Raw genomic sequence first — 14,109 nt, forward strand, 5'->3', positions numbered from 1 at the left:
GCGTGTGTGTGTGTGTACAGATCTCCATTTAAACAAATTAGAGTAAACACAGTGGTTTCTTTTGTTGACATACAGCCAAACTCACTCTACTGGTTTTACAGATTTTCTCCATGGACATCATGAGACACAAAGATGCTGTAGATGAGATTGTGAAAACAGGAAAGGCCATCATGACCAGCAAAAACCCAGAGGAGAAGGAAATCTTAAAGGTAAGAAAATTTATTTCAAATTTCAGACATTTTTCGTAAGAAAATGGACAGAAATTTCAAAATGATTCTTCTTGGGTTTCAATCAGGCCAAGACACAGACTCTCCTCGAGAAGTATGGTGTCGTCAGCCAGCTGAATTCTGAGCGCTGTCTGCAGCTTGAGCGAGCCCAGTCTCTTGCCACTCAGTTCTGGGAGACCTATGAGGAGCTGGGGCCATGGCTTCAGGAAACTTTAAGCACCTTCAGCCAGTTACCCCCGCCTGCCATCGAGTACGACACGCTCAGGCAGCAACAAGAGGACCTCAGGGTAAGCAGCCAATGTGTGCTGATGCTCAACACAAAACATTTAGTCAGATGATTAAAAACTAAACTGATCATGTCACATCCTCTCCAGCAAATGCGGGAACTGATTGCAGAGCACAAGCCCCATATTGACAAGATGAATAAAACTGGTCCTCAGTTACTTGAGCTCAGCCCAGTGGAGGGTGAGCCCATCAGAGAGAAATACACAGCCACTGACCAACTTTACACCAAACTGAAAGCTGACGTCAAGCAGAGAGCTGCCACTTTGGATGAAGCCATCTCCAAATCCACTCAGGTAAGCAGTAGCTGTTTATTAGGTTTGATTATTTAATAATATATGATTATTGGAAATAATTAAGTTGATCGTAGTGATATCTGGTGCAAATGGTGGTCATAGTTTGCTACATCACAGTTGTTTTTATATGATAACCACGTTTTACCATCTTAAACTTTATGATAAATGATACTGCAGAATGTACTTCACAGTACTTTAGAGCCAATCTAAAAAGAAAAAAATAAAATAAAACAGAACTGAATTTATTTTCTTTATTTTTTAATTTTATTTTGGTTAAAACAGTTAATCAAACATAAACATCAACATTACCTTGGCTGTTAATTGTCTATTCAGTTAGATGAGTAGCTTTGAAATTTTTCAATATGTGCAAATTTGTCAAAGTAAAACATAATTATACAGATGTGTTCTTGTTTCAAGGTAACTTTCCATAATAAAAACCTACGATATAAATTATATATGCAAACTGATGTGTTTCCTTTCCTCCTTTTCCAGTTCCATGATAAAATTGATCCCATGCTTGAATCCCTGGAACGGATCGCTGAACGCCTCCACCAGCCTCCATCCATCTCAGTGGAGGTGGACAAGATCAAGGAGCAGATTACTGAAAATAAGACGGTCTCTGTGGATTTGGAGAAGCTGCAGCCGTCTTATGAGACACTGAAGCAACGAGGTGAAGAGATGATCGCACGATCCGAAGGGACAGACAAGGACCTGTCTGCCAAAGGTATGGTATAGATATGCTTTCAATCATCTTTTATCCATTTATTATTATTTATCAAACATCAAGCTTTTCTCCAGGTGCATGTAGCTTTTATGTATTTCCTTTTTCAGGATAAATAACGAATCAAGAAAAAGTCCAAGTTTCCCGCTGTAAATGTTGCTGTAAACGTGGAAGATTTCTCTTTGCCTTATTTTGTATTCCTCCTCATTGTGACTTTTTCTCTGTACAAGCTGTGCAAGACAAACTGGACCGCATGGTTTTCCTGTGGAACGACATCCAGGCATTGGTGGAAGAGCGGGAGGCGAAGCTGCTGGATGTGATGGACCTCGCAGACAAGTTCTGGTGTGACCACACCGCCCTCATCGTCACCATTAAAGACAGCCACGACCTGCTGAGGGAGCTGGAGGAGCCCGGAGTCGATCCTTCAGTCGTCAAACAGCAGCAGGAATTTGTGGAGGTAAATAAAAAACCTATTAGTTTTGATCATTAACAAATGGATAATTAAGAGAGGTGGTGCACTTTGATTATTAAATAATAAAAAAACAATGCATCCATACAGGGATTTAAGGAGGAGATTGATGGGCTGCAGGAGGAACTCGATGGGGTTCAAAACCAGGGTGCAGAGCTCATGACTGCCTGCGGGGAACCTGATAAACCTGTGATAAAGAAAAGCTTGGATGAAGTAATAGACTACACTGAAAAGCACTCACTCTAGAGGTTTTGCCTACAAGATAATCATGCTAAAATATTTGTGTTACTTTTTCAGGTGAATACAGCGTGGGAGAATCTCAATAAGACGTGGAAGGAAAGAGGAGAGAGACTGGAAGAAGCCATGCAAGCTGCCGTGCAGTTTCAAGATGGCCTGCAGGTGCTTTGATCACGGCTTCAAGAGCAACACAATAAGAAAATTAAAGGGTTTAGAATATTTAAAAAGTTTTGAAACAGCAGACCTTTTCCAAAACTTCCCAGTCACGGTTCTCGTGGTTTTTAACTTTATTTGATGTGATCTTTTGGAAGCCTAGGAGTAACCCTTGAAGCTCTTTTATTGACGTGGGGTTTCTCTCATATATCAGACCTGCTTATAGAACAAAACACTGGGCATGCATCAGAAGTTAATGAGGGTTGTCTCTGCCTGTGTGGCTATCCTTGGAAAAACCTGGAAACTGTTCTAAGGGTCATCAAACCACATCTTTATTAATATATATATAGAGGTGTCAGATTAAGAGGGAATGTCGTTTTTAAGGGGTAAATACTTAATATCAAGCTACACAATATACAAGCACTTGTTCATCACGAGATGTTTGATATTTAACAGATATAGTAAGCCAGGGAGTTTCCGAGCCCTTTTGATGAAACCACATATTACCATGGAGTTGATCTAACAGTTGATATAATATCTCATGAGAGCTCTACTGATTTTGAGACGCCAGCCAGAGCGTGGTCGTGATATATTTGGCTCAAACATTGACTAGTGTGAAAGAAAGTTTCACGGTGAGGAAAGATTCTTTTACACAAGTTTTAATCTCCTCTTTGCACTTCTTCAGCGCATTGGCATGTAACCTCAGGGCTTGTTTTGTTTTTTTTTCATTTTCTTTGTGTATATTTTTCTAATTTATCAGCCATACAGACCAACTGTAAGATTCAGGGCATAACTTGAAACTCAGTTTGAAACTTGACTCCCTGTGCACCTAGCTTTGTTCTCTCACTAACAATGGTTTCCAACCTTGTATGCAGGGTATGTTTGACTGGGTGGATATTCTGGAGAGCAAGCTGGATTCAATGTCACCTGTGGGCACGGATCTGGAAACCGTCAAGCAGCAGATTGTGGAACTCAAGGTACAATCTTGTAGATTTGTTATTTTTTAGATCAAAACTCATTCACAAAAACAGAAATATTATATTTGTTATAGCTATTCTCAGACTTTTCAATTCTTTTAACTTGACTCCTTGATGTTAAAGCAGCTGTGTCAAACACCAGCTGTGTTTATGCTGAGTTCTCGATTCATGGTCTGCTTTGTGTTAGTACAAAAGCACTAAGAAAATGGCTTCATAAAGTAGCCGGATTTACTTTGATGTACAATAAGACAAATCTTGTCCTGAAAACACAAAGCTGGTATTGTCTGTGCGTCCTTTCTTCTGTTGACTGATTGGGTGTACCGCTGCATGTGCTGGGTTGCCAGGAGTTCAAAGGAGAAGCGTACCAGCTACAGATTGAGATGGAGCGTCTGAACCACCAGGCCGGCCTCCTGCTGAAGAAGGTGACAGAGGAGGCTGACCGCTCCGCCATCCAGGAGCCGATGTCTGAACTCAAAATGCTTTGGGACAACCTGGATGAGAAGATCATCAGTCGGCAGGTCAGAAGAGTGAAAGAAGCAGAAGGAGAGCTTTACACCGAAAGTGCAAGCTATATAAGAAAACAAAAATGTTGGCACTAATATCTAAATTTAAAAAGGAATGGCTATATTGTTTAGGTGGATATATCATGTTTAAACAAGGTCTGCAATCATTCTTTGAAATATATTGTAACGTACCTCTACAGCTTCTTGTGGGCTAGAAACCAGACTCAGCAATGGCTTAAACAGTTTGTTTTCTCTCCCTGCAAAATTTAATGGTTTAATCTGTCATTAATCCAGCACAAACTGGAGGGAGGCCTTCTCGCACTGGGGCAGTTCCAGCATGCACTGGATGAGCTGCTGGCCTGGATGAGCCACACCGAGGAGCTGCTCAATGAACAGAAAAATGCTGGAGGAGACCCCAAAGCCATCGAGATAGAGCTCGCCAAGCACAACGTATGACAAACCTCTTATCTTGTGGTTTTTTAGGGGGCTATTTTTCAAATAAGTCCTTTCAGTTCAGTTTAGTTCAGTTTTATTTGTATAGCCCAGTATCACATACAAAGTTTTAAAAGGCTTCACAGGCATAAAACCATATTAAGTAAACATTTATGGTATCTGTCAGTGTGCCGTTTATTACAGTAAATTAGTCATTATGCACTTTGTGCTTAATATCCATCCACACAACATCTTGCCGTTTCTGCTGATTTATCTCTGCAGGTCCTCCAGATAGATGTGTTGGCTCACAAGTCAACAGTCGAGACAGTGAACAAAGCCGGCAATGATCTGGTGCAGTCCAGCGCTGGAGAGGAAGCTTCTAGTCTGCAGAGCAAACTGGAGAATCTGAACCAGCGATGGAAAGCCATCCTGGAAAAGACGGAGCAGAGGAAGCAACAGCTGGAAAGCTCTCTGCTTCAGGTATATTAAAAAAAGTTAACTGTTAACCTGTGTCTCATTTCTTGTTAAATTGTGGAGAAAATGGTTTTTAGGTTGAAGTCAAAAAGCTCTGCAGGGAGGAGAGATTTCTCTCCCTACCCCCTTCTTATTATTCGATTTGCATCCTGAAAGCTAAAGTAAATCATTCTATTGTTTTCACTTTAAGGTTTTAATTCCTTATGAAACAGGCTTATAAATACCGAGCTAAATGAATCCAAGGAATTAAAAACTCACACATCCTCCTCTCTGAATCACAGGTTGCTAATAGCGAGTGTGTGAGGCACCTTTTGTCCTGACTCAGGTTGAATTGTGTTGCAGGCTCAGGGTTTCCATGGTGAGATAGAAGACATGCAGCAGTGGCTGAAAGACACAGAACGTCAGCTGTTGGCATCAAAGGCTGTGGGAGGCTTACCAGACACGGCCCGGGAGCAGCTTAACGCCCATCTGGTATGTGTTTAACAATATGAGAGGCTGCATACAGATGGCAGACTTGGGAGGAGGTGACTCTGTCTTTTCTGTGTTTTATCTGAAGTGTGAAAATTAAACGACACTACAAAATACACTACTCTCATTGCCCTGCAGTCTGTGATAAAAAAGAGCTCTTTAAGTGTTTCTAATTGATTCATCCGTGTCTGACTATAATGAATTTAGGAATGTTTTCCTGCTTTGTCTTCCTACTTTGTAATAGAGACATTTTGCCAGCAAGCTCTCCCTAAAGAGGCAGCAGTGGTGACAGTTCAGGGAACTGAAAACAGACAGATTACTTTTATCAAATTAGTAACACTATCCTGGTCAAATGTTTGTGAGAAACATGCTTCTGAGATGCTCGGTATGCCTCACCATGCTCATTCTTTAACCATTTTTGGGCTACATTTGGACTAGCGACTGACAAATTCATCCCATTGAACACTGCAGAAATCCAAAAGTAACAATAGATCGGTCTTTAACTGCAATTCAGCCTCTTTGACAAAACCATCACTCTCTTCTGTGTTGTTGTTTTTTTTCCTCACAGGAGTTGTGTTCTGCCTTTGAGGCTAAAGAGGAGCTGTATCGGGAGCTCCAGAACAAGGGTCACCAACTGCTAACGATGATGCCCGAGAGTCCAGACAGTAACACGGAGCAGGACCTCGCCAACCTGAAGGAAAAATGGGAAGCGGTGCAAGCGAAGGTCGCTGAAAGAAAGGTAGGGGAATGGCTTTCACTGCCCTTAGCTTGATGACTCAGGATTTCAGGTTAAGGGATCGCTGACACACACTTGAGCCATGACTGTGCGGTTGAAAGCCTCTAATCCCAGTGCCGATAACCAATGGTGTAAAGACAGACTGCTGGCGAGGACACACAGGATGCGGTTACACTGTAGATCAGAGTGGAACAACAGTGGTGTCATATGTTTCCACAGTGTAGGGTTGACAACAGATCAGCTAATATTTAAGCCAAATGTCATCATTCACTTGTGTTTTTTTTTAGTTTTGTTGCTAAAATGTATAAAACACCACCACTGCTTTCAGATATGGCGCTCCTTATTTTAGCTGCTTCAACTTTTACTGTAACATCTTGCTTTTGCATCCTATTTACTTTGGCCCTCTTCCCAGGAAATCAAAGTCTGGTAAATCTTAGCGCTGGTCTCTACAGCCTTCCCTGTGATACCTCTGCAGTCAAGTGGCTTATTTTCTGTAGGACGTATGCGCTGCTAAAATACAATTCCATATTTAGCAAGACACTCGACATGACCCACGATAAATGGGAAAAACACATCAGCAGCCGTAACTCTCACCAGGTTTGTAATGTCATTAGCACAGCATTTACTGCCATGTGATGACCCTGAGCCACCGGCCTCAGCTGTACCAAACGGATGTTTTTCAGTGATGGAGTGGCTGTTTCCTTTACTCAATTAAAACCTCATGATGCCTCAGCCATCAGTCCCCTCCAGAGATATTAACTTCCTCTCTTTAAATAGAGGTCATGTTTGGCACTGTTGAAGTGCAATTGTATCCCCCACAGTGCCCTCTTTATCTGTTGCTATAACAACCAGAGATACATTACACCGCTAAACGATGTACATGTGTTATAAACAGGATAGCGCTCTTTGATTTTTGTCCAGTATTACTTCATTTTTTAACGTTTCGTCTCTACAGGTGAAACTAGAAGAAGCTTTGACTGTGGCCACAGATTTCCACAACTCCCTGCAAGATTTCATCAACTGGCTAACCCAAGCAGAGCAGACGCTGAACACGGTTTCCCCCGCTTCCCTCATACTGGAGACCATCATGTTTCAGATAGATGAGCATAAGGTACGTGTTTGCACGTGGAGGACAGGCCTTCTGGTCCAACTTTGCTTGATTAGTAGACGTTACTGCGGTAACGTCTAGTAGTCTTATTGAGTCGGTGAGAAATTAAAATTATTAGGACCATGATTACCGGTTCATGATTACCAGCTCATCATTCTGCTTTGTCTTAAAGCCAACAATGACTTAATGGCATCTGTATTATCCTTGAGAACAGAGCTCATTAGCACATTACCCACATGACTTACATTTCCTCTGCTGTCAGTTGAAAAACCTTTATTCCTTTTTTATTGTTAGAACATCTGGCCTGAATCCTTTCCCTTTCTCCCTCGCACTGTGTCTGTGCAGATGTTTGTGACAGAGGTAAACTCCCACAGAGAACACATTATTGAACTGGACAAGACGGGCACACATCTGAAGTACTTCAGCCAGAAACAGGATGTGGTCCTGATAAAGAACCTGCTGCTCAGCGTGCAGGGGCGCTGGGAGAAGCTGGTGCAGAGGTCTGTTGAGCGGGGTCGTCTACTGGACGACGCCAGGAAGAGGGCGAAGCAGGTACTGTTCTGTGAATATTTATGCTGAGTTTGAACAGGCATGACATCAGGACTTTTTATTATCATTGGAAAGCTCTGGAAATAGGATATTAAACCTGTTTCTTATTCTTTCTGCAGCCTATTACAGAATTTTCTGAATTATAGGGCCCTTCTGCTCCAATCATGCTAACATTAAGCAGGGCTCTGCGATAAATCTAGTGAACTCATACCCGTTTTAAAAATGCTTTACACTGTTTTTTTTCTTAATTTTTCATTAGTTCCATGAAAATTTCAATAAACTGATGGAGTGGTTAGATGAATCTGAGAAGACTCTGGACTCTGAAGTGGAAATTGCCAATGATCCCGATAAAATCAAGACGCAGCTGGCACAGCACAAGGTAACCGAGAGAAAAATGTGTTAAAACAGCCAGAGACATGGAGCAACATCTACAAAAAAAAGTTTCATTCATTAAACAGAAATATCTAATGTACCAGAGCTGGAATTTAAAAATAGGATCTGTTATTTGAAATTACAGAGTCTATAGAAACCAAGTGCTTATATTGCTGTTGACTATTGTTGTGTTTGTGGTGTTATGCTGGGAGATTGTGCTAATCCCGTCATAATCCCTGAATGGACCAAATGTTTTAAGGCTGCCCTTGCTTTTGGATACATTTAATCTCTACAGAACAAGAGCTCTTGAGTTTTGACCTCCTTTTTGTTCTCCTCACTGAAGACTGTATTCTTAATCACAAAAAGCACACACCACACGCAGATTAAGATACTGTTTGACATGCCAGTAGTAATAATAATAAGAAAATCTCTTGAGAGGATTTGCTGTTTCTATTTGAAGATAGAGGCATTATGAGTCCACTAAACCGGACCACTGGGGGGTTGTGTATATTATTTTTCCTTTTTTTCCCCCATCGTGCAGGAGTTCCAAAAAGCTCTTGGCAGCAAACACTCTGTGTATGATACTACCACTCGAACAGGACGGGCCCTGAAAGACAAGACCTCTCTACAGGATGATAGACAGAAGCTGGACGACATGCTGAGTGAACTGAGGGACAAATGGGACACTGTTTGTGGGAAGTCAGTGGAAAGGTGAGGATCTTCTCCCAGTGAGCGCTGTATTTCATTCCACCGTCCGCTAAACAGCCTCACTGTGAATATTTTGTTCTGTTCTGCAGACAAAACAAGCTGGAAGAGGCCTTGTTGTTCTCCGGCCAGTTTACAGATGCTCTCCAGGCTCTTATTGACTGGTTGTACAGAGTGGAACCTCAGCTGGCTGAGGACCAGCCCGTACACGGAGACATAGACCTGGTTCTCAACCTGATAGACAACCACAAGGTAGAGAACAGCTCCACACCGAAGACCCAAAATCTCTTTCTTTTGTTCATTGGCCCATTTGTTGCTCACATTAGTGGCAAAAATCAAGTGAAACCTTTCACTGCTGCCACGCCCAACCCTTTTATCATTCCTAACACAATACAAGACGAATGAATCTTAAACTAACACGGGGGATAGACAATACATTAAAACAACAAAAGGGCAGGCATTGTATTACTTTCTCATTGAGAGTCTGTTTTCTTTCAGGTTGTGTATTGAGCAAAGGTTTGAAAATTGATGCTGGTGTGTTTTTCCTTACTCATTATTAATATTATATTAATAACATTCTTTGTGTCAGCATTTTATTGAGGTAAGAAGACAACAGATACTGAAAGCATCCTGTTTTATGCTTCTTGTCATTGGGCCAGCTTTGAAATAGAGACAAAAAGGATGTTTTTTGAAATAATGTTTAAAATTAATTTAAGAATTTGTCATTTAAAAAACTGAATATTGTTAATATTTTGGCTGACTGTGTCCTCAAATGTCTCGTTACTGCAGGTTTTTCAGAAGGAGTTGGGAAAGCGGACAGTAAGCGTCCAGGCCCTCAAACGTTCAGCAAGGGAGCTGATTGAGAACACTCACGATGACTCCTCCTGGGTCAAAGTCCAGATGCAGGAGCTGAGCACGCGCTGGGAGACGGTGTGCAACCTGTCGGTGTCTAAGCAGGCCCGGCTGGAGCAGGCTTTGGGCCAGGTATTCCTGACAGTACTCCAAACAATCACAAGGTAGAAGGTAAGTTAAGTATATTAGCCTGACATATGTGTCTTCTCCCACTGCAGGCTGAAGAGTTTCACTCTGCTGTTCACATCCTGCTGGAGTGGCTAGCTGAGGCAGAGCAAAGTTTGCGCTTCCACGGCAGCTTGCCCGACGATGAAGAAGCTCTGCGTGCGCTTATCGAACAACACAAGGTAAAGCAATGCAAATGAGTCTGCTTTTTTTTTATTTCAGAAAAAACTTTTATGTCTTACGTTGTTTCATATTTTTGTTGCTTTATTAAAGAAATAAAACACGTTGCCAATACTTTGCTTGAATAAACAGTTAAGATCCTGACTCTGTAATTGCAGCCTGTCTAAAAGTAGATGGCATGCTGCTTTCAGTGCCAAAAATATTTTTCTTAACTATGAGGTCATCTGATTAAAATTACTGGGCTCTGCTCCAGTTTTAAACCAAGTATGAGCAATGTTTTGTTTTTATTTTTAGATAATCCAGTTCCAAATCCCAATGCTTTTTCAACTTAAAAAAAAAAAAAATTTCTTTTAAAGGTGTTCATGAAAAAACTGGAAGAAAAGCGAGTGGCTCTAAATAAAGCGGCCAGCATGGGGGAGGCCATTCTCAGCATCTGCCATCCAGACTCTATCACAACCATCAAGCACTGGAACACCATCATTAAAGCCCGCTTTGAAGAGGTCAGTCCTTCAGGTTTAACAGAACACATTAACCTATTTTGATAAATTAAAATAAGGAAGAATTACTCAAATCATTTTAACAAGGGTTGGATTGGAAACTCTTTATAGCACTCAAAAAATTGGAGAAAACGTTACTATAGATAGTTATTATATTAAAAAACGTAATAATGATTCATCTTAGCAGCTAAACAAAAGCAAGCTGTGTGCAGTTAACTTGATTTCAGTGTATCTGAAATTAATTTGGTAATTAGTAATATATGTGTAATACTGCTGTTACACAGGTGCAGGCTTGGGCCAGACAGCACCAGCAGCGACTGGCCACAGCCCTCACTGAGCTGCTAGCTACTCAGGAGCTGCTGGAGAATCTTCTGACGTGGCTACAGTGGGCTGAGACCAACCTCAACGACAAGGATAAGGAGCAACTCCCTCAGGAGATCGAGGAGGTCAAAAACCTCATAGCAGAACACCAGGTACAACAAAACAGCAAATAATAATAAATCTAATTTTATAACTTTAATTTAGATTTTTATTTTTATTCCATATTTTAATGATTGCATAGGCATTCAGTTAACAGTAGTTTACTGCTGCTCTTCCCCTGCAGGCATTCATGGAGGAAATGACCAGGAAGCAACCAGATGTTGACAAAATCACCAAGACACACAAAAGGAAGGCTGCTGCGGAGCCCCAGATCCAGTCTCAGATCCCCGTGTTGGACAAAGGAAGAGCTGGAAGTATGTATCCCATCACTGTTCCTCACAGAGTATGACCCGAGCCATCTGGCCATGCGCTGAATCACTTCAGGGTGACACGACATCCTCAATTTACCCATTTTAGCACCTGGAATGATGTCAGTGTGAATGCATTCCTCCTGATTATATGGTGGAAACACAGTCATTTTAAAGGTTTTTGTCTTTCCCTTACAGGAAAACGTTCTCCCACGCAAGCGATGTATGCATCATCAACACAAGCTCCCATTGAAACAAAGAACCCACGGGTTAACCTGCTGGTGACCAAGTGGCAGCACGTGTGGCTGCTGGCTTTGGACAGAAGGAGGAAACTCAATGATGCTTTGGACAGATTGGAGGAGGTAATTTAGCAAAATCTGCAGACATTTTTCTGCAAATATCCAACTTTTTAGTTATTAATGTCGACCTTTCTTTCTTTATCTGCTCAGCTAAAAGAATTTGCCAACTTTGACTTTGATGTGTGGCGGAAACGTTACATGCGCTGGATGAACCATAAAAAGTCTCGCGTCATGGACTTCTTCCGCCGCATTGACAAAGACCAAGATGGCAAAGTGACGCGACAGGAGTTCATAGAAGGCATTCTCTCCTCCAGTAAGTGTCAGACTCAAAGCTGAAAAACGTCTACACCTCTGAGCAAAATGCTCCTTTTTGTAACACTCAGTGTCTCTTCAACAGAATTCCCAACAAGTCGTCTGGAGATGAGCGCTGTGGCAGACATCTTTGACAGAGACGGTGACGGCTACATTGACTACTACGAGTTTGTAGCAGCTCTACATCCCAACAAAGACGCTTACAAACCACTAACAGATGCTGACAAAATTGAGGACGAGGTAATAAGAACGCCTGGGGCATTAATTTCACATTTTCAAATGTGAGGCGTTGATTAATAAAAAAAATGATGCGTTCGCAGGTCACGCGCCAAGTGGCGAAGTGCAAATGTCCAAAACGATTCCAGGTGGAGCAAATTGGTGCCAATAAATACCGGGTAAGCACATTTTTATGTGTTTGGCTTATCTAACAGCGAAATGTTCTTTACGTATTTTTTTTAAGCAATACAAGCTGTGACATGGTTATGAAATATTTTAAAATAAAAGACTTTTCAGGAAATACTCTTGTTAAAGGTAAGTGTTGAAGTTGATGATAAAAGTGCGAATATGTGCTAACCTTTTTATATTTTTTTATTGTTCCTCACATCACCAGTTCTACCTTGGAAATCAGGTACATCCTCTTTTCTTTCCCTCCTTCGCTTCTGTGCCTTATCGAGCCTTGCGTCCTTTTTTTCGTTTACCACGTTTGCTGTCCAATTAACACTTTCTGCCCAGATTCCTGGCTGGTGTTCTAAGATGTTCTGGAACTCAGAAGTAGAAATAAAAAAAGTCTATGGCCCGCTGATTTAATCTAACTTTATTTAACACCGGCCTGAGATGTGTGTTTGGTCTGAGAATTTATGGTAGCTTCACACATAACTCTAAATCTGATTTAAAATGAGTAAATGAAAGAAGCATGCTTTCAAGTTTTATGACAGTTGACGTTTATGTCCAATCTAAATTTGTTTTTTTCACATAGGTTATGTTTTTTGGGGGAAAATAAGACTTATTTGTGTTATAATTAGTGCAGTTAATGTTTATATATATATGTGTATCTGCTTTTGAGTTTCAGAAAATGCAATATTGGCCTGCCAGTACCATTTCAGCCCATATTTTACTGGTTCATGGGCATAAATTCATCTGCTGGGCATACAATAATGCTTTCTGTGTGCTTGCCTTTGGTGCTTCAATGTCATGGGAATGATTTACCTCAGCACTGGCTGACACTATTTATTACATTATTTGGGCAACTTTGATGATTTCAATGAACACGTTGCTTTTCATTTCTCTTACTTTGTTAATATGTGCTGGCAACCTGCATGTCGGAAAAAGGTCATTACTGAGGGGTCAGCGAGAGGGGATAGGGGCGTTAGTGATGCTTTATGAACTAGTTTGTATTATTGTTATCACACAACAATAAATTAAAAATAATTCTTTTGACAGTTTGGTCTGGTTCACTGCTTACATGACTCCTTAATCGGCGATGAGACAATAGCAAACAGGGAAAATCAAAATCTTACCCCCCACCTACACGTTGCAGTTTTGGAAAGCTGTATTCTGGTAAATGGTTATTCTTAAGCTGTTTCTTGTGCCTCCTTTTACTCAAGATCATCATCACCTTTAATGTATTTGATCACTAGACTCACCAGTGGCATTAAATCATTATGATAATCATACAAGTGCAGGATTTTTGTTATCAGTTAAAGAGATACCATATGATAATAGGACGTTAGTGGACCGTCATCAGTGTTTGGTCATGTCTGCGTGTCACACTGTGGTGGTGGATTTAGACAGAAGTGATTTGAACCATTCCTCATGTGTGTCATTTGGAGCTAGCTGCATTGGATCTGCATCAGTGTCAATGCATCCTGAGTATTTGTAGCTGTAGAAAGTGCAACAAAGTGCTGGACTGTAGGAGATTGATGTTTGTGCGTTTGATCAGAATGTGATGTTGATTTTGACAGAAAGCATGCACGCTGTAATTGCAAACTCCGTTTTTGTGCCTGATGCTCATGGTCTCATCCAACTGGCTGACATGTGTGGTATCCCCTCATAAAGCTTGAATCATTCTCCCCCATAACATGCTCAGTGTTCCTATGTCTGCTATGTGTGGTAGGTGAGATGAAGTCAAATTATTACACACTGGGGCCCCCTGGTGGTGTAATCATGTGCCTTCAGTTATGGTGGTTTTTTTCTTCACAGGCTCCTTCTGCAGTAAAAGTGGAGTCTTACACTGCTGAGATAAAGCCAGACACATAGACGTTACAACCAGAAACCACAATTACACAGTGATCACTGAAATAAGAGACAAAAAATAGGCTGGTTAAGTTTGTAAAGCTGTGACGTTTGATGTATTTACTGCTTTACAAC

The 14,109-nt window shown here is 41.2% G+C and overlaps 1 protein-coding gene across 11 annotated transcripts in view; it reads left to right on the forward strand.

The window, feature by feature from the left end:
- Positions 1 to 14,109, forward strand: part of dst (dystonin) — a 105,438-nt gene that overhangs the window by 84,868 nt on the left and 6,461 nt on the right. For 8 of the 11 annotated variants that reach the window (XM_039621489.1, XM_039621491.1, XM_039621492.1 and 5 more), the window contains 29 exons: positions 102 to 209; positions 296 to 514; positions 602 to 805; positions 1,298 to 1,529; positions 1,757 to 1,983; positions 2,086 to 2,208; positions 2,293 to 2,394; positions 3,261 to 3,362; positions 3,707 to 3,880; positions 4,160 to 4,315; positions 4,580 to 4,777; positions 5,114 to 5,242; positions 5,808 to 5,978; positions 6,931 to 7,086; positions 7,429 to 7,635; positions 7,892 to 8,011; positions 8,546 to 8,715; positions 8,802 to 8,961; positions 9,499 to 9,693; positions 9,780 to 9,908; positions 10,263 to 10,406; positions 10,688 to 10,876; positions 11,008 to 11,137; positions 11,330 to 11,493; positions 11,581 to 11,743; positions 11,828 to 11,982; positions 12,063 to 12,137; positions 12,353 to 12,370; positions 13,183 to 13,299. In XM_039621489.1, coding sequence (XP_039477423.1) covers positions 102 to 209; positions 296 to 514; positions 602 to 805; positions 1,298 to 1,529; positions 1,757 to 1,983; positions 2,086 to 2,208; positions 2,293 to 2,394; positions 3,261 to 3,362; positions 3,707 to 3,880; positions 4,160 to 4,315; positions 4,580 to 4,777; positions 5,114 to 5,242; positions 5,808 to 5,978; positions 6,931 to 7,086; positions 7,429 to 7,635; positions 7,892 to 8,011; positions 8,546 to 8,715; positions 8,802 to 8,961; positions 9,499 to 9,693; positions 9,780 to 9,908; positions 10,263 to 10,406; positions 10,688 to 10,876; positions 11,008 to 11,137; positions 11,330 to 11,493; positions 11,581 to 11,743; positions 11,828 to 11,982; positions 12,063 to 12,137; positions 12,353 to 12,370; positions 13,183 to 13,299 — 4,437 coding nt within the window. The remainder of the gene's footprint in view (positions 1 to 101; positions 210 to 295; positions 515 to 601; positions 806 to 1,297; positions 1,530 to 1,756; positions 1,984 to 2,085; positions 2,209 to 2,292; positions 2,395 to 3,260; positions 3,363 to 3,706; positions 3,881 to 4,159; positions 4,316 to 4,579; positions 4,778 to 5,113; positions 5,243 to 5,807; positions 5,979 to 6,930; positions 7,087 to 7,428; positions 7,636 to 7,891; positions 8,012 to 8,545; positions 8,716 to 8,801; positions 8,962 to 9,498; positions 9,694 to 9,779; positions 9,909 to 10,262; positions 10,407 to 10,687; positions 10,877 to 11,007; positions 11,138 to 11,329; positions 11,494 to 11,580; positions 11,744 to 11,827; positions 11,983 to 12,062; positions 12,138 to 12,352; positions 12,371 to 13,182; positions 13,300 to 14,109) is intronic. The other 3 variants (XM_039621500.1, XM_039621498.1, XM_039621499.1) reach the window with 2 other exon arrangements.

The sequence above is a fragment of the Oreochromis aureus genome, linkage group 13 (assembly GCF_013358895.1).
Source record: "Oreochromis aureus strain Israel breed Guangdong linkage group 13, ZZ_aureus, whole genome shotgun sequence".
Taxonomy (NCBI): domain Eukaryota; kingdom Metazoa; phylum Chordata; class Actinopteri; order Cichliformes; family Cichlidae; genus Oreochromis; species Oreochromis aureus.